The sequence below is a fragment of the Colobus angolensis genome, unplaced genomic scaffold, assembly GCF_000951035.1.
Source record: "Colobus angolensis palliatus isolate OR3802 unplaced genomic scaffold, Cang.pa_1.0 Scaffold131, whole genome shotgun sequence".
NCBI lineage: Eukaryota > Metazoa > Chordata > Mammalia > Primates > Cercopithecidae > Colobus > Colobus angolensis.
The window spans coordinates 4,735,460-4,756,743 of record NW_012114364.1 but is presented as its reverse complement, the minus strand read 5'-3'; the positions used below and the strand labels follow the sequence as shown (position 1 = coordinate 4,756,743).

At 33.8% G+C, this 21,284-nt stretch overlaps 1 protein-coding gene across 1 annotated transcript in view; it reads right to left on the bottom strand.

The window, feature by feature from the left end:
- Positions 1–21,284, bottom strand: part of ACSS3 (acyl-CoA synthetase short-chain family member 3) — a 171,857-nt gene that overhangs the window by 12,166 nt on the left and 138,407 nt on the right. Inside the window, exons 12-13 of the mRNA XM_011934117.1 lie at positions 11,297–11,378; positions 8,957–9,079 (exon numbers count right to left, since the gene is read on the bottom strand). Of these exons, the coding sequence (XP_011789507.1) occupies positions 8,957–9,079; positions 11,297–11,378 (205 nt within the window). The remainder of the gene's footprint in view (positions 1–8,956; positions 9,080–11,296; positions 11,379–21,284) is intronic.

Here is a 21,284-nt window from a genome sequence, read left to right as displayed (position 1 = left end):
ACCCAAGCTTTATAACAAAACACTGTGTTCCTCTTTCCAGGGCCTAACCTTAAAAGAAACTATTCTGTAACAGAACCTAACTGCCGGAGTTTTCTCACAGCCTAACTGACATAGGAGAAAGTAAATATCCAATTCCAGCCCCCTTTATTCATCTTATTTTAAGAGGGGAAAAATCTACAAAGAACTTATGAAGTTCACAGTCTAAGGATACACGTTCATGAAACAACTAAGATTTAATCATAGGACTACAGAGTACTTCTTCTCCCCCTCATCTTACCAATACACCAGTAAAGGCCTACTTACTGAAGTTCTTTTTACAAAGTACATCTCGTCAGTATTTCAACAAACTATTACAAGGCATACTAAAAGGCAAAATAAATAAATAACAGCAAACCACACAAATACACACACACAGTTTGAATAGACTGAAGAAGCATTAGAAACAGAATTTCACAGGCAGGAATATTGGAATTATCTGAACATGATATATTTTAAAACTACAATTAATATGTTAAGGGCATTAGTGGAAAAAGTAGACAACTAACAGTAACATGATTAATGTAAGCTAAGCAGAGAGACTGAAATTCTAATAAAGAATTTTTAAAATGCTACAAAGAAATATCACTGTATCAGACATAAAGAATGTCTTTGATAGGCTTATTTGTAAACTAGACATGGGGGAAAGAAGAATCTTGGCGCTTGGGGATATATCAATAGAAACCTACAAAACCAAAAATCAAAGAGAAAAAAGATGGAAAAGAAATCCCCAAGCAGAACAAAATATCCAAGAACTTCAGAGCAAATACAAAAGCTGTAACAAACACATAATAGTGGTAATGGGAGGAGAAGAAAGAAATAGAAGCAATATACGAAGAAATAATGACTGAGAATTTCCCCCAAATTAATGGGGACACAAAATCATAGATCCAGGAATCACAGAAAACATCAAGAAAGATAAATGTAAAAAAAAAAAAAAAATCCTACATGTAGGCATATCATATTCAAATTTCAAACAATCTAAGATAAAGAAAAATATTCTAGAGGAAGCCAGAGTGGAGGGAGAAAAACCTTACCTGTAGAGAAGCAAAGATAAGAATCATATGTGATTTCTCCTTAAGAACCATGTAAACAAGCAGACAGTGGAGCGAAATATTTCAAGTGTCAAGAGAGAAAAAAGGACCATTAATTCTAGAATTACAGAATTACAAATTGCTATATTGTGGAAAATTATCCTTCAAAAATTAAGGAGAAATAAATACTTTTTTAGACAAAAGAAAAAAAATTGAGGTAATACATTGCCAGTAGACCTGCTTTGCAAGAAATGTTATTTGGAGACAAGGAAAATAATATATCAGAAACTTGTATGAATAAAAATAACAGAAGAGCATCAGAAATGAATAAACAAAAATAAAATAAAAAATTATTTTTCTTGTTCTCAATTTACCTCACAGATAAGTTTGCTCACAATAATAATAGCAACAATGTGGGAATATGTGCATGTATATATGCTTATGTATAAGCAAGTGAATGACAGCAGTGATACAAGAGCTACAAGGGAGGAATTAGAAAAATTTTGCTATTATAAGGTATTTGCTCTGCCTATGAAGTAACAGTATTATTTGAGTCTGGACTTGATTAGTTGTAAATATATATTGCAAACATTAGGGCAACCACTAAAACAAGTTTAAAAAAGTATATTTAATATGTTAAGAAAGGAGAGCAAAATGAAATAATATAAAATGTCCAATTATAACCACAAAATGCAGAGAAAGACAGACAGAAATAGAAACAAAGAATAAGGGCAACAAATAGAAAACAATAACAAATACGGTAAATGTTAATTCAGTTATATTAATGATCACTTAATATCTGATCTAAATATACCAATTAAAAGGCAGATCGTCAGAAAGTAGATAAAAAAACAAGCCTCCATTTATGTTTTCTGAAAGAAACCCATTTTAAATATAATGACACATATAGATTAAAAGTAAAGGGAGGGAGAAAGTTACACCATGCTAATTTTTATAAGTAGGAGTAGTTACATTAATTTCAAGCACAGAAGACTTCGGAGCAAGAAAATGTGTCAAGAATAAACAGAAGCATTACATAATGATAAAGAAGTCAATAACCCAAGAAGGAATGATGATCCTTACAGCATCAAAGTATGTCAGGCAAAAACTCATAGAATTGGGAGGAGAGACAGATGAATAAATTATTATAGTTCAAGACTTCAACACCCCTGTGCTGGAAATTTACAGACCCACTGGCCACACGATCAGTAAAGACATAGTTCCGTTCAACAGTACCATCAATCAACTGAATGAAACTGGCATCAATAGTCCACTTCATTCAACAACTAAGAATTAAGAATAAGAAGAAAAAAGTCCACGCTCAACACATCATAGACAGAACAAGTACCTTTTAATAACGAAAATTCCTAATTCCTCCCTTCTAGCCCTTGTATCACTATTGTCATTTATTTTGCTTATACATAAGCATATATATGTATGTGCATATATGCACACATATTGTTGCTGTTATTAGCATGAACAAACTGTTATTTGTGAGATAAATTGAGAACAAGAACAACAAAATATTTTATTTTACTTTCTGATATGGTTTGGCTGTGTACCCATCCAAATCTCATCTTGAATTGTGGCTTCCATCATTCCCACGTGTCATAGGAGGCACCCAGTGGGAGGTAACTGAATTGGGTGGGGGGGAATCTTTTCTGTGTTGTTCTCATGATAGTGAATAAGTCTTACAAGATATGATGGTTTTATAAAGGGAGTTCCCCTGCACGCTCCCTCTTGCCTGCTGCCACGTAAGACATGACTTTGCTCCTCATTCTCCTTCTGCCATGATTGTGAGGCCTCCCCAGCCATGTGGAATTATGAGTTAATTAAACCTCTTTCCTTTATAAATTACCCAGTCTCAAATAGGTCTTTATTAGCAGTGTGAGAACAGACTAATACACCTTCATTTATTCATTTCTGATGCTCTTCCTTTACTTTTCTTTATCTAAATTTCTGATTTATATTTTTTCTTTGTCTCTGAATGAAGTTGTTGAATGAAGATTACACATTTTTTTCAAACTCAAATGGAACATTCACCAAAGCAGACTATATTTTGGACTATAAAACACACCTTAAAATTTTTAAAAGAATATAAATCATACAATATCTGTTCTGAGGTAATAATGGAATTAAACTAGCAATCAATAACAGAAAAATAGACGTAAAATCACAAATTATTGGAGATTAAACAACACACTTCTAAATAACACATGAGTCAAAGAAGATATTTCAAGAGAAATTTAAACATATTTTAACTAAATGAAAATTAAAATATAACATCAATATTTATGAGATGCAGCAGCAGCATGCTTGCTGTAAAATTTATAGCATCGAATTCACATATTTGAAAAGAAGAAAGATCTAAAATCAATTACCTAAACTTTCACCTTAGGAAACTAGAAAATGGGAGACCAAATTAAATTCAAAGTAAGCAGAAGAAAAGAAATTATAAAAATTAAGGAGAAATAAATTAAATTGAAAATAAGAAATCAATAGAAAATACCACAAAACCAAAAGCTATTCCTTTAGAAGATCAACAAAATCAATAAACCTCAAGCCAGGCTAAGAAAAAAAAAAAGGAAGAGACAAATTACTAAAATCAGAAATGAAAGAGGACATATTACTATAGACCATGGACATTAAAAAGATAATAAGGAATATTGTGAACAAGCCTGTGTCCACAAATTTGAATTGATGAAATAAACTAATTTCTTGAAAGACATAATCTTCCAAAAGTCACACAGGAAGAAATTGACAATCTGAATAGGCCTATATGCATTAAAAATTTAATCAATAATTAATGATTATTAACCTTCCAAAACTGAAAGTACCAGGCAAAGATAGGTTCGCTGGTGAATTCCACCAATTCATCAGTTAATTCTACCATTTAAAGAATAAATTAGACCTTTATCTACAATCTGCCCTTCCAATGACAGAAGTAATGGGAATATTTTCTAACTCAATCTATGGGACTGGAATAATGCTGGTCCCATAGAATGAGCTACAAAATATTCCCATTGTATTAATACTAAAATAAGACAATTACAAAAAAAAAAAAGAAAAAAGCTATAGAGAGTGGCTGTCATGAGCATAGATGCCAAAATCCTCCATAAAATATTAGCAAATAGAATCCAATCATGTGTGAAAAGAATTATGTACTATGACCAAGTGGAATTTATCCCAGGTATGCAATGTTGGTTCAAAATTCAATAATTAATGTAATCCATCGCATCAATAGGCTGAAGAAGGAAAATTACATAATCGTATCAGTAGATGCAGAAAAAATAAAACATTTGACAGAATCCAGTATCCATTCATGATAAAAACATTGAGTATACTAGGAATAGAGGGGAACTTCCACAATTTGATGATGAACCATCTACAAAAAACCGAGAGCTTACATCATACTCGATGGTGAGAAACTGAAAACTTTCCTGCTAAGATCAGGAACTAGGCAAGGATGTCTACTCTCACAAGTATATTTTCAACATCATACTGGCTAGTGCAACAAGAAAGAAAAACATCATCATACTAGGTAGTGCAATAAGACAAGAAAGGAGTATAAAATGCATACAGACTGAGAAAGAAGATCTCAAACTCTATTTGTTCCTAAACAACATGGTCGTATATGTAGAATATCCAAATAGACAAAAGCTTTGAAAATTAAATTGACATTAAAACCACAGTCCACAGAAAGTGGGTAAAGCTATGTAGTCTGATCCTAACTGGGCTGACCGCCTCCTAAAATAAGTAGCCACAATAACAGAAATCCAGAAGATTTAAATAGGATCCAGAATCTCATGGTGTAATATTCAAAACACTCGGGGTAAGATGTAAAATACACATAACAGTTATCAGGAAAATCTAAACATCTTTTAAGAAAAAAGGAAATCCCTAGATACCAAACCCAAGATTATCCAAATATCAGAATTATCAAAAATTTTAACTTAGCTATTGTGCCTATGGGGAAATAAACCTCTAGATTTATCAGTGCTCCTATAAAAAGTTCTAGCCTCCTGAGACTCTTAAAATGCCCTAAAAATTAGATCTATAGTCATTTCCTTAATGAATTGCTCAGATCTTAAAGGAAAATAAAACTTTAATTTACCTGTCAAGGCCGAGTGTGTACAGTCCAGACTAGATCCCCGGTATAAACACCCGAGGAGCTGGGTAGACTGGCTCACTATCTTCTTAGGTATTTACCTACTAAAAAAGATTAATTCCCAGGAGGTAGAAACATCTCCAGGTTTTAAAACTGGAGATGCACAGGGCTATCTGGTTCCTGGCGCTATTTTACGTATATATTAAATAATTAGAATTTTGATTAAAGACACTATGTTTTCAAGAAGAGTCTTCAGGAAGGATGGCTGCCTCCCTCCCTTTTATAAGTGAGAAAATTCATTTTTTTAACCTTCATTTATGGAGAATCTGGCTACTCATGTAGGAAAAATTGCCATTGGCTCTCATGGGGTCAAAATAAGACCTAGGGTAATGGGGAAATGACACTCTTATTAAAAAAAAAATACATGTCTTTGACCCAGAACACCTCATTTTCACATTCAGGATAAAAGTAATAAAGATGAATAATAAAAACCAAATAATAACCATGGCCCAAGAAGAATGGGCAAAATCTCTTGGCATGAATGGAATAATAGACATTCTTGCAAATTAATAAAAGCTACAAAGAAAACCCAAAATAATTTAAAAGAGAGAAGAGGGGAGAATGAAATGAGAAGAATAAAATAAGAGAATGAAAAAGAGAAGAGTCAAAAAGAATAATAATAAACTGGTAGACAGATATATAAATATATCAATAATTAAATGTAAATTATCTGAAAACACTAAATGATAGAGATTGTCAGACTGGATAAACATAAAAACAAATACATGCTGTCCATATGATCTAAGTAGATGCTGTCCATATGAAACATAATACAGATAGATTAAAAATGAAAACATGGAAAAAGATCAATGATTCAAACATGATTCAAAGAAAAGAAAGACTACATGATTACCACAAACAGTATATTTCAGAATAAGGAAAATTACTATTGATTAAACAAATCAATGTATAAAAACAATAAATCATTGGAATAATGTAAAATTTGTCCCAGGAATGCACGACTAGTTCAACAGCTGAAAATTATTTAATGTAATTCACATAACACTGTTAAAAAGAAAAACCATGTTCTTATCAATAGAGGCAGAAAAAGCATTTGATAAAATTCAACATTAATTCATAATTAAAAATAACACTTCAGCAAATTAGAAATAAAAAAACATTTATTCTGTTTGATAAAGTATATATTTACAGAAATACCTACAGTTAGGTCCATTCTTGCCTTTACCCTAAGATCAGGAACAAGACAAGGGTGTCTGCTCTTGCTAGTCTTATTCAACATCCTACCCCAAGTTCTAGCCAGTTCCAAAGGCAAGAAAAAGACATAAAAACCATTCAAATAGGGAAGAAAGTAATAAAAATGTTTTTATTCACATGTAACGTAATTGTTTACACAGAAAGTCTCAACAAGTCTACCAAAAATACTGCTAGAGCTAGCAAGCAAATTAAACAAGATCATAGGTTACACATCAGTCTGCAAAAAGGTCAGTAGTTATTTCTATCCACTAGCAATGAAAAATTTGAAACCAAAGTTTTTAAAAAATACTATTTACAATAGCTAAAAAATTAAAGATTTAAGTATAAACTTAACAAAACTTGTTCAGAATTCGTATGCTAAAAACTACAAACTATTAGAGAAACAAACCAAAGAAGTCCTAAAGAAAGAAATCTACAAAACTCATGGCTTGAACTCAGTAAGTTTGAAATAGCAATTTTCTTCCAATTAATATATGGATTTAACACAATCTCAATCAAAATTTATGTATGGGTTTGTTGTACCTATAGAAAATCTTATTCAAATGTGTATGTGGAATACCTAGAGGAACTAGTATAGCTACAACAAGACTGAAAAAAAGAGCAGATATGGAAGACTCACATTATTCAACTCTAAAATATACTACAAAGCTACAGTGTCAGGACAGTATAGTATTGGTAAAAACATAAACACATAGATCAATGAAATAGACAAGATATTCTAGAAACAGACCCACTCCAATATTATCATCTGAATTTTGACAAAGATTCAAAGGCAATTCAACAGAGAAAGGGCAGTTTTTTTTCAACAAATGATGCTGGAACAACTGGCATCCACTTAAAAAATTATGTATCAACCTACACCTTGCACTATATTAAAAAACTAACTCAAATTTAAATTTAAAATGATATAAATTAAAACAATAAAACTAAATGTAAAACATAAAACTATAAAATTCTTAGATGAAAACAAGAGAAAATCTTTGTGATGCTGAGTTAGGAAAGAGTTTTTATATACAATACCAAAATCATAATCTGTAAAAGAAAAAATGATAAATTAGGCTTCATCAAAATGAAAACCATTTTTTTTCTCTGTTATGGGCACTTCTAACAAAATAAAAAGATCAATCAGAAACTAGAAAAAAAATTTGCAAACTGCACATCAGATAAAGGACTTGGATATAGAATATATAAAGAACTTAAAAAACTAAACAATAAAAAAGAAACAATCCAAATAAAAAAGAAAATAGGCTGAAGATTTTAACAACTATCTCATCAAAAAAGATACATGGATGGCAAATAAGCTTGTGAAAAGATGCCTAATATCATTAGTTTTTATGGAAATGCAAATCACATGCACAATGAGATATTATTACACACCTAGTAGAATGGTTTAATCAAGAGTAATGACACTACCAAGTTCTAGAAAGAATGGGGAAAATTATAAACCCTTAAATACTGCTGGTGGCTAGGTAAAATAGCACAGTAACACGGGAAAACACTTTGGTGGTTTCTCACAACCTTAAACATACACTTAACACATAACCCAGCAAACCCACTTAGGTATTTATCATAGAGAAATAAAACATTCTTTACACAAACACCTGTATTTGAATGTGTATAACAGCCCTATTTATAACTGCTCCAAACTAGAGATAACCCATTTGTCCTTTAATGGATGAATGGATACATAAACTTGTTAGTATAGCCACACGGTGGAATTCTATACAACAACATAAAAAGGCAAATTCTTAATAAATGCAACAACTTGGAAGGATCTAAAATATATTTTCCTAAATGAAATAACCCAGTCTCAAAGGTTACAATACTGTATAATCTATTTATATAAAATTGGAGAGAAGGTTAAAACATAGGAACGGAGACAAAAACAAGGGTTACGAGAGTCAGAATACGAAGGTGACATTGTGAGAGAATTCTTTGACAGTGCTGAAATTGTATCGTATCCTTTCTCTGGTGATGGTTACAAGAAATTGTATTAGTATAACTACTCACAGTACTGTATAACAATAATGTAGATTTTACTCCATAGGAGTAAGTTTTTAAAACATTTTTAAAAACCTCTTCTGGAGACTTTATGTGACTTACATTGGAAAAAAATTCTCAGGATTTAAGAGTACAATAAAACGTTTAATCCCACACCACTTAAAGACCTTATGCAAACCTGATGATTAAACATGAGTAAATCAAGAAGTTAGAGACATTTAAGCAGCAAGTATTAAGAGACAAATGTACACAGTGTATCCCATAAAGAAAAAAATATATGTAAGTGTTTAAAACTCTTCACTACCACCCAGAGATGTGGGAGTATAGGGATTATGGATATGTAAAAAAGAGAAAGTGAGGTGAGAGAGATACAAGAGTAACCTAACCTCTGCTGCAAATAAAGGGTGTGGTAATTTTCCAAGTGAAATAATCTCAATATTGTCTTCAGTGCAGCTCTGTGCCTAAACACTACTTGGAATAGAATACCAATATTCATCAATACCTCTTCAATGGCACCTGCAGAAATTCTGTGACCTGCAACATTTATTACATCGTCCATTCGAGACATAACATACACATAGCCTTCTTCATCCATGTAACCAGCGTCCATGGTATCATAATATCCCTGAAAACAAGAAAAAATAATATTTGATTAGCATGTACCATTAAGTAATATAATCATTTTAAACTTCGTAAAATATACAATGTAATAGAAATGGATTTACTGTGAACGTTTGCTGTTTTTCATAACTAGACTAGGAAATTACACTACTTTTTATCTGGAAACTGTACTAGAATCTCTTTGCTCCTTTAACAGCCAAGAATAAGAAGTGTTTTTAGAAATGTTTAAGTGTTTGAATATAGAGTTGTAAAGTTTATAAATCCAATTTCTTCTTTTAATGGAGAAGTAATAGCTTAATACTAATTCTAATATACTTTGATATTGCAAAGTAATTCTTTGATACATTTCTTCTTTAATTGTATTAACTTTTAAAAGCTTTAAAGTTCCCAGTGAATAATTTCCCAGTACAGCACTAGTTTATTAATATAGGTTAGGATTGGACTCAAGCTTCAGTGAAATTTAATAGTAAGTATGAAATTTAATTTTTAGTCACTCAAAGTAAAACATTGTTGCTGGTCTAGAAATGACAGTAGAATAAGAATAATAAAGAATAAGAAGTAGAAAAAATGAATATTATTTTTCCTTATGCTTCTGAGTTATTTTGATACCTATGTTTATTAGCATGGACTTTAGTACAAATCCTGGAAAGCCACTATTGTGTTTCTTAGAATTTCTGAGACTCAGTATTCTCATCTGTTAAATGGGAAAATGAGCTGTGCCTTCTAAGGCTTCTGTGAAGCACGCATGAAACAGTGTATACAAGTGAAAGAGGAACAGACTCTGGCACATCATGAGCTCTCAATAATTTTACTGCAATTAATACTTTTATTAATGTTAGAGAGGCAACCTAGAGTAGTAGTTAAGGGTATGAACTCTCAAGCCTGACTATTTTGGTTCGTCTCAGTTGCATCACTTCTCACCTATGTGAACTTATGGGAAATTACTCAACCCTTCTGTGCTGTTATTAATTCCTCAAATAATAGGTTTGAGATCAGGTAAAAAGACAGAGTACAGAGTCACTTCACATAGTGTAGCCATAAACAGGGGCTTTGAGGGAGCTTTTAGTGTTAAAGGTGATCATGTTAATACCACATGCACATATCATTTGCCATTGTCAGGCTATAATCAATGATCTCACCACCTGCACTCTGATGATTTAACTGTGGCCCACCATGCAGATAGATTGGGCTTACTGGAGTCAACTACACTGACAAATCTTCCCTGCCACACTCTATCAGGGGATGTTTAATCTTGGCTATTGAGTTCATTCAATGCTGCAATTTCTTCCTAAAGAAAGTTATTTTAATTCTTGTCATTTGTCTGGATGATTAGGTTATCTTTCCTTCACTAACAAATAATAAAGATAAAATGCTAAATACTTTGGCAAAATTTTAGTGAAATTCTGTTCATTCAGAATTTTACTTAGTGAAAAATGAGAACCAGGTGTCCCTGTTGGGGTTAGGCGGTAGGGGTGGGGGGTGTAAGTAGAGGGACAACCAAAAGATGATGTGAGCAGACCCTGATGTGTTTTATTAATGAAGTGCTGTTATAAACATAACACACATCACCACGGTATAGAGTAACAAGTTTCACATGACGACAGAATGTGAAACAGGAAGGCACTTTTTGTTGTCTAGGACACTGGGTGTTGGGCTTTGAGTACACTGTTTCTGTCCTATATCTGTATTTTTAAAATAAGATTTAAAAATAGAACGCTCAGAGAACATTCAAGAAATGGTGTCAAAAATAAAGAAATGGAAAAATACAACTTCTGGGCAAGCTGAACGGAATTTGCTCATATAACCAATAAGAGGTAAGAGGTTAAAGGGTCTTAATGACATTATATAATTCTGATTTGTTACTCTCTGTCTGTTGATACAGAGGAATCAGGTAGAGGAAACAATATAGAAAGTCCAAACAACATTTTTGTGTAACAAATAATGTCCTGATGTCCTGATACTGAGGACTATTAAATTCTAGGAAAAGCTGCTAAGAAAAACCAAGAAATTTCTATGTCTAGAGACTGACAATAAGTATAAAATTGACTTATTTAGATAATTATGAGTTGGGCATTCTTATTCCTGGGAGCTGGAAACCGGTCCAGATAACCTTTAAAAGTTTCTTTTTGATCTACGATTCTAGGAGCAAGTTTCTCAGTTTAATAGGCAAGAATTATAGAAAAGTACATAAAAAGATAAAAAAGCATATCAAATTTCTTACAGGAAATTTTTCAAAGTATAAATGCTTGAATGCTTCCTGATTCTTCCAGAGTCCTGAAAAAGCCCCAGGTGGCAATGGCAACCTTATATAAAAACAGAGCAGTTAAAATTATGATGAAAGTGGTAATAAAGACAGGTTGATTAGAACTATTATTTTTCTAGTGTGATGGATAATTACAATTCAAATCCCACATTGAAATATAACCCTTAAATCTGCTGGATAGTTCATGTCTAACTGAGGTTTATGTAGCTGACCATTGTACAGCAGAACTGTTGAGGAATGACTTTAGTCTCTGGAAAGTGCACAAAAGGCACAAATATGTGGAATTCAAATAACTATTAGCAATAATCATTGTTTCAATGAAAAGCATAATATCTGCAAAAAAAGAACCAAAAAACGTGTCATTGAATTACTTTCTTAGAAAACTATTCTTTCACCATTGAAAAGTTAATTTATTTTTTGAAGTATCAACGTACTGTCATCTTTGCCTGTCTCTTTGTGTAACAGAATATTCTAATTAAGCACTCAGTGTACAAATTTATCTTCATAATCAATATGCCTCCCTCTGCTGGGAATTCTCTCTTACTGCTTCCTCCTCCTTTTTCTTTTCATGATCATCCAGAACTATGTGATTTCTCACTTCTATAAACACATGGAAATGCTTCAGCATAGAAAATACACAGAACTATGTATCTTTTGTCTTCAGCAAATTTCCTCCTTATACTTCTTTCATTTATAGTGTCAAACAGGTGTTATATGCATGGCAAGGGCTTAACCTCTATCTATCTATTTGTTTATCTATCTATGTTTACATAAATAAATGAAATTCTCATATTTTTCACTTGTAGGAAGTGCCTACTAACAAAGACAACCACTCAAATTGCTTTCTGAACACAGAAACCTTTTAGATACTCTAGTTTGGAATTTTCAATACTGTAAAACGTAGGGGCTTTCAAAACCTACCCTCCCATATTTACACAATGAAAAAAATACTAAATGGAGTTGTAAATTCATAGTTCTGATGCTGTGAAAGTTGAAAATGAAGTACAGATGGCTAGTGTCCATGTAAGACGACATCACACATTCCCCACAAGCAGGATTTTCGGGTCTGACAGTACAAAAGAAAGCAGTGTGGTCACGTGGCCCCACCTCAACATTAGAACTTTGTGGCACTGGATTTTACTCTCACACTCTCTCAGGAACAAAATGCTGTTACAAGCGGAAGCAGCTGCTGATGCCTCCTTGAGCAGCCCAGTAGATACTGCCCATTTGTATAATGTCCAGCCTCCCAGTAGTGATCGAGGGGAGGAGTTCTCCCTTGCTAGATGCTCTTTATTTAAAATTATTTTAAGACACAGAAAATATACTATGTCAGCATTTCTGGACTTCATGTAATTACATAAAATGCACATGAGGGTATTTTGTAATCTGTAAAATAACCCAAAGAAATGCTGTTGTGTTGTTGCTATTGCTGTTGTGATTATTACTGTTTGCTAAATCCGTATGAAGGCAATAGGCTGAAGCCAATAATCCCTCCAGGTTCTTTTAACTGAGCTTATTATGTAAATACTTGTAAATAACCACATAGATAACATCACTTCATTAGTTTGTTTTAATTGTTAATATTTTACAGAAAAGTGTAAAATCATTGATTATTAAGCATTGAAATAAAATAAGACTATAACAAATACTAAAAATCAATTTAGCAGCACTTTCAGGATGCTGAAGGTGAAAAAGTGAAGAGGACCTTAGGAAAAAAGTGGCAAATCACATGCCAATATGGGCAAAGAGAGATAACATTAGTGAGTGAAGCAAATTGTATGTAAAATAAATGATAATAAACTTGATGAAGATGCATTCTGCTTGCATATTAAATAAGAGACAACTTTCAGTTGCTCCCAAGAAATATATAATGATATATAGGGTCTTTCTGTATTTCATGGTGCCATTTTTTACATATACATGGGTATTGGAAATTATTGCTCTACTATACTAGATGAAAAGAAGAGGTATCTGTGATAATCAATGGCAGCTGTCATTTATGATGGATTGAGGGCCATAGAGAGTGGTGGAGTCTGAAGCAAATTACAGTGTATATGCCAGGTACAATGAGAACAGCTCTTTCTTAGTTCCACCTGATTGCTGATCCAAATTTCTGAACATGTAATATTGCCCATGATGAGAGCTATGCATATCAAAAAATACATATTAAACAGATATTTCTTTTTTCCATTTTATCTACCCCAAATCAAACATTTTGGTCCACCAGCATCCACACACTATCTGCTCACAGCAGAGACTTCTACCTGTTCACAATCATAACCTAAATTAGTTAGTATTTAGTGCTGTTTGCAAGAGCTGAGTGTCCTGGTAGCCTAGTATGTACCTAATCCAGAGTGTATAGATAGGACCAAGAGGATTGCATTTTACAGAAAGAATATTACTAGAGAGAAAGAGAAAATCTCATACTTTCCAGAAGCCAATTATGTTTGCAACTTCTATTTTTAAAAGAAGATGCCCTGCTAACCTGTATTTCCTCTTGCCTCATGAGAAAAAATACAGTGCTAGCAATTTGTAACAGATAGAGTATATTCTTTTTTCTTTTTTTTACAGTGATATTCTTATTATTTTTTCTTTTTTTATTTATATTTTTATTATACTTTATGTTCTAGGGTACATGTGCACAACGTGCAGGTTTGTTACATATGTATACATGTGCCATGTTTGTGTACTGCATCCATTAACTCGTCATTTACATTAGGTATTTTTCCTAATGCTATCCCTCCCCCGTACCCCCTCCTTCCACCCCACAACAGGCCCAGTGTGTGATGTTCCCCTTCCTGTGTCCATGTGTTCTCATTGTTCAGTTCCCACTTATGAGTGAGAACATGCGGTGTTTGGTTTTCTGTTCTTGGGATAGTTTGCTGAGAATGATGGTTTCCAGCTGCATCCATGTCCCTACAAAGGACACAAACTCATCCTTTTTTATGGATGCGTAGTATTCCATGGTGTATATGTGCCACATTTTCTTAATCCAGTCTGTCATTGATGGACATTTGGGTTGGTTCCAAGTCTTTGCTATTGTGAATAGTGCCGCAATAAACATACATGTGCATGTGTCTTTATAGCAGCAAGATTTATAATCCTTTGGGTATATACCCGGTAATGGGATGGCTGGATCAAATGGTATTTCTAGTTCTAGATCCCTGAGGAATCGCCACACTGTCTTCCACAGTGGTTGAACTAGTTTACAGTCCCACCAACAATATAAAAGTGTTCCTATTTCTCCACGTCCTCTCCAGCACCTGTTGTTTCCTGACTTTAATGATCGCCATTTAACTGGTGTGAGATGGTATCTCATTGTGGTTTTGGTTTGCATTTCTCTGATGGCTAGTGATGATGAGCATTTTTTCATGTGTTTGTTGGCTGCATAAATGTCTTCTTTTGAGAAGTGTCTGTTCATATCCTTTGCCCACTTTTTGATGGGGTTGTTTGTTTTTTTCTTGTAAATTTGTTTGAGTTCTTTGTATATTCTTATAATTAATTGATGACTATAGGATGAAAGCATAGGTAGCCATCTCCCAGAAAAAAAATAAGACTTAAGGACACAGGCTTCCAAAGCTATTGCACAAAACTTTAAATATCTGCACAAAATTCCTGAAGAACAAGGACAATACACATTTTCTTACCATCTCTCATTCTTACAAAAAAGGTCTGAGTAACTTTATATATACCTGTAGACCCTGGGAATTAAGAATAATACACTATGGGGTGCATGAACACTGAGGACTCTTTGAACCCCCTGAAATTTAATGTAAAACTTGACTGTATGTTTCCCAGGAGAATGTCTTTGGCTTTCATCCAGTTATTGGAAGGTTGGTAACAATCACCAAATATTAAAACCTCTGTTCAATGAAAAGCCTAACCTAAAATGTACTTCAGTGGTAAAAACAGGCCATCCTAATCATATTGAAAAGTATCTTTAATCTTAATCATTAAGAACAGAAAATCTCAGCTCTTCACTTTCTCTCTGAAATTAAAGCCACCCTTATAGAGCGGTATCATATGTCTAGCTGGTTCCCTTTGGATTACAGAGGTGATTGCTATTAAATATGACACATGGTGCTGGGAAATGGCAGTGAAGAGAATAAGAAAGGATTAAGAAGTGGGGGAAGAAGTAAAAGAAATAAAATGAGAATGAGGCCCCAGAATAGTGAAAGGATAAAAGCAGGTGATGGTATCATTCAAATCATCCTGAAGAGGCATCTAACAAAGAATTAAACTTATGCAATATATGGCAGATATTTTGTACAAAAGAAAACATGAGAGAGGTGTGAGCTCAAAGAATGTGACATGCAGAAAGTGATGTATGATTTCAATCTGGAAGAATAGGTTCATGAAGCTGAGAAAGGAATAAGAAGGAAAGATACTTCATGCTGTGTGACCAAGATACCTAAATCCTTCCTTTCACGTGTTTCTTTGTTTCATTCATTCTTTCCATTCAGTCAATCAGCAAATAGATACTGATTTCTTAAAATATGTAAGGTAAATGAGGTGAATAATAAGTGCACAAGTATAAATGGTCTGCTCAATCTAATCAACACTTACAGTGCGTGTGTGTGTGTGTATGTGTATAAATAGTCCTCAACATTATGAATAGGTGTGATGGTTAATTCTATGCATCAACTTAGCTTGGCCAGGGTACCCAGATATTTGATCAAGCATTCTAGGTGTTTCTGTGAAAGTATTTTTTTAGATGAAATTAACATTTAAATTAGTAGATTTAGAGTAAATCAGATTATCCTCCATAATGTGAATGGTCCTCATCCAATCAGTTGAAGGCCTTAATAGAAAAAAAAAGTCTGATTTCCCGGGAGGAAGAGGGAATTCTGCCTTCGGACTCAAATTATAACTTTTCCTGGGTCTTCAGCCTGCTGGCCTGTCCTGCAAATTTTATACTTGCTAGCCTTCACAACTGCATGAGCTAATTCCTTAAAACAAATATTTCTCCCTCTCTATACATATGTGTGTATGTGTGTGTATATATATGTGTGTGTGTGTGTGTGTGTACATCCGATTGGTTCTATTTCTTCGGAGATCTCTGACTAGTACAAGAGGACATGTTAAAGTCAAGTTACCAAAGGTGTTTTAAAAACCAAAGTTGTAATTGGATCTTTGTTCTAGGAAGAGTGCTAAAGCAAGTGTGATGAACTGGATAACGAGAAGCCACAGTAAGAGGATGAAAATTAAATGTGAGGGTTGAAGAAAAGAAAAAAATCAAAGCTGACTCTGAAAGTTTCTATAGAAAGTTTCTATTCTAGATGGAAATAGAAAGTTTCTATTCTAGATCAATAGTGATACCAACACAAAGAGTACAATGTAGTAAAAGCAGTCTTTTCAGGAGTGGTGGAATTTTCGGATTTGTACAAGTACAGAGGTGACAGATAATTTGTTTAGAACCTGAATTTTAGCAACATGTGACATCATAAATGGAGCTATCAAGTAATATGTCAATAAATATGTGTCTGAAATCAGAAGGGAGATGAGCCTGGGTGGACATATTGATATGCTTACCACGTGTAGCTAGGTAATTACAGAAATCTTAGAAATTGATGAGATGATTCACGGAGAGAGTATAAAAGAGGAATGTAGCTCTACGGCTACATATCAATGTTAAAGAAATATCAAAGAAAAAACGCCACTGAGAAAAAAAAAAGAAAAGAAAATCAGAGATATTACGAGAGCCAGGGGCAAGTAGTATCTAAGAAGCCACTAGAATACAGTTTTAATAATGACCTAGTATGAAATGAGGTTAAATGAAGTGTAAATTTTGTTTGAAAGCAGATGCAACAGTGATCATGGAACTTAGTAATTAAGATGTTTTGCGTTTTCTCACAATTGTCATTTCAATGGAGTGGGGAAAGCAACAGCTGGAGTGATTAAGAAATAAACAGGAAGTAAGTAGGCACAGTAAGTTTAGACCATACTTTTTAAAATTTGTGGGTGATTGGAAGGAGACGTATATGTCAGTGGCTTAATGCACAAAGACAGGTTGATTTAGTATGAGAAATATTTGAGTGGAAGTAGCCAGTGGAGAGAGAGAAGATGGAGATTTAAACAGTAGCGAAGAAAACACCAGAGGAATTATTCAGTGGCCTTGTTTATTTATTCATTTATTTATGCGTTAACACAAACATTCATTTTCTTCCTTTGGTCAATATTTGTTAGGTGTTTGGTATTCCTCATGCACCGTGTTACACATTAATGACCCAAGGATATAAACTATGATCACAGACACATGGAGATCCTAGCCTTTGTGAACTACAAGAAAAAGAAATTTAGTATTTTTAGAATACAGATAGGGAGGATAGTGAATGATGTCTACTCCATTAAGTTAATGAAATGACATCCAATGTAACCACTCAAGTGTTCGTCAGGTGAACTTTACAGAAGGTGGTTAAACTCCACCTTGCCAGTAGTGCTTGGAAGAGAAGTTTTTATCCCCATCCAAGGTGTGGACCTGCTGGAGATAGCATGTGTGTTTGTCCCAAGTTGAGATGCTCTCAGAAAACTACTTCATCATTCACAAGTCTGAGTGAGGATCAGACTGAAAAGCAAGATATGAAATTGCAATTGGTAATTGATAGGATAAGATACGCACATGCTTTCTGTTCCTCACTAACACAATGTGGTATCTTAAAAAATCAGATGTGGTAATTTGAATATTGAGAAAAATCTCTAAAGAAAGACTCATAAAGGAAGACATACGACATTCCTAAAGAAAAGGAGAAAAGAAAAAAGGATTCAGAATTGGAATCATTTGTTTTCAAGAGACACACACATACAGAAACACACACACACAGAAACACACACACACACACACACACACACAAAGTAGTTCCCCTTTATCTACGTGGAATATGGTCCAAGACTCTCAGTGGGTGCCTGAAACCATGGTAGTACTGAACCCTACATATAATAAGGTTTTTCCTATGTATACATAGCTGTGATAAAGTTTAATTTATAAATTAGGCACAGTAAGAGAAGAACAGCAACAACTAATAACAAAATAGAACACTTAGAACAAAATGCCAGCATCACTACTATTGTGCTTTAGGGTCATTGTTTAGTAAAATAAAGGTTGGTTGCACACAAGCACTGTAACACCTAGACAGCCAATCTGATAACCAAGATGGCTACTAAGTGACTAAAGGGCAGTATTGTAGACAACATGGATGCACTGGACAAAAGGCTGATTCATATCCTGGCAGGACTAAGCAGGACAGTAAACGAATTCATCACCCACTCAATGGCGTGCAATTTAAAACATGTGAATTATTTATTTCTGAAATCTTCCATTTAATAACTTTGGACTGTGGTCGAACACAGGTAACTGAAACTGTGCAAAGTGAAACTACGGATAATAGGGACTGCTCCATGTGCATACATACATATGTGTATTTACATATATATGTGTAAACATGTGATAAGAAAATGTGATCAATGAAAGAAAACATGGGAAAAGAAGTAATAAGATCCTGATAGACATTAGGTGCATATGAGCTACAGCAGATTTTTTTTTTTTTTTTTTTTGCAGTATTTCAAAGAAACACCTTTCTTCTTACTGCTAAGGATTATTACACATCAAGTGAAGGTCTTCCTTCTGGAACAACGGGGTACACTGGAGCTCTTTTTCTAAAGTTATAGAAAAAGAATTTTTTTCTGTAATTACAAGAATGTAAAAATGTGTCGGATTGGCAGAAGGAAGGGAAAGATGCAAAAATACTAAGAAATGAACTAGTTAATACCCATACTCATCCCTCAAATGTGAAAGCAAATGCTACCACCTCGTGATACCTTCCCCAACTCTGCCAAGCAGAGTGAAAGAGGGAGTTTTGGCACAACTCATCCAATTATGAATTGAGAATCCTCTTAGATAATTCTCTTTCCTAAAAGACCATTCTGAAGGAGAAAGGTGAATAATTGAAGCAGCAGTGACAGTTACGTGGGAAGGGAAGAATTAGAGTTCCGAGAAATCCTTAAATAGCTAAGGCAGGACAAAGGATGTCCATCACCCTTGAAGATAACACATTCCTGGCCAATCTGAAATATTACACTCCTAGATGCCTCCTATCCTAGATAAAAAATGGTCTATTTTTCACTGCTCCATCTGGAATTTCCATGGCAATAGAAATAAATTGAAGCCTGTTCCCTAGAAAGATCTGGGTTAAATCCCAACTTTGCACTCTCAGTATTTCCTGTGGGGTCCTTAGGGTTTTCTTGAGATTTTCATATGAAGTTACTTTTTATCTCTCCAGAAGAGATTGACCATAATTTATTTCCCTCAGGGCAGACAAAAGACTGGGCAATAATGTGAGTTCTAGCTGTGAAACTATTAATGTTGCATACTTTGTCATGTCTAGAATGAGGAGGATAATGTTTGCCTATTGCCTAACTCATAATGTTGTTAAAAGGCTAATAAAATATCACACTCAAAACAGTATATGAGATTTAGAAAGGAACAGGATTATAATTATGTGACATGCTTAGTTATACCCAAAGGATACCCTGATGAAAAGAAAGCTTCCCTGACTCTTTCCCAAGATGGCAACACGGTGACTGAATCATTCATATGAAGCTGTAAATATGTGAACAGGTGTCATTAACCATATCTGAAAAACGAGAGATTGGCAGGCACTAAAGTAAAAGCCACCCGGACAATTCCATACAACTCCCTCACACCCCACTGTGGCTTGCAGGATACAGCACAGGGTGAACAGGCCACACTTCCAATAGCAACAATGGATTTGGTCAGAGAAAAATGTTTGTCTATCAGAGAGAAAGAGCCAGAGACTTATGGCTTTAATAACAATGAGCACTGTGCTAGGAAGAAAGGCAATTGCAGTTAAAATTTTCTTTCATGCCCTACTGTCTGTTGCCTGGAAATTACTGACTCATAGTCTTATTTCTGCACTTTGGAGCTCTGGATGCAATTACACGAACACCTTCTAAAACTGATGAGTATTTTGTATTCATAGGAATTCAGATCCCATAACTTTCTTACTAAATTAACTGCCTGGAGTAGGTTTCCAAATCAAAAGAATTTTCTAACATTCATGTGGACATGAAGTTCTCTCTTCTACTAGAAAGATGAATTCTATGAATATAAGTAATCTAATAAAACACTAAAATTGCAGGATTCCTTTTTATTATATCCTAAGGCCTATAGTAGTTTAGGAGTTGCTAAAATGGCCAACTTCTAGTCAAGGGGTCCCCAGGAGAACAAAGCAGTGCTTTTCAGAATGTCATAAAAAAGAATGTAGAAAAATCTAGGTGGATCAAAAGGTTTTTTGGTTTTTGTTTACTTGTTTGTTTGTTTCCACATATTACTATTTCTAAATATGAACCTACACAATGAGTCTTAAGATCTATAATGTGAAATGTTATAGATGTTAAATACAAAAATATCCTACTCATACTGCAGGCAGCCACTGGGATATGTGAATCCTTTTTAGGTTGACAAGTTAGAATGAAATGGCTGCTGGCAATGTGGGTTTCAAAAGGAAATTCTTGCTCTCATAGATAAAAGGAGTTCCTGAAAAAAGGTTTCAAAATCTGTTTTGTTACAGAGAGAACAGGAGAGAGATAAATCTTGGTGGTAACCTTTGTTTTCTGATTATTTCTACCCTACCTTTCTAATACAAAAAGATTTATAATATATTCAAATATCTAGTTTCACTGTTAACCTAAGACAGGAATCAAATCTACTGTTTGTCATAACATATTACATCATCAACTAATTTATAATGAAATCTCAGAACCCTGGATCTGTACAATAAAATTCTTTTAAGAATACAGAGGGAAAAATATAATTGTGAATTGGTGACAATCTAAATCACAGAATGCTTTAAGGCAATAGTTGTCAGTTTTAAGTATTTGAAATAACACTAATGGCTATAAGAAAAAAATTACAGTTTACGTGGGACAC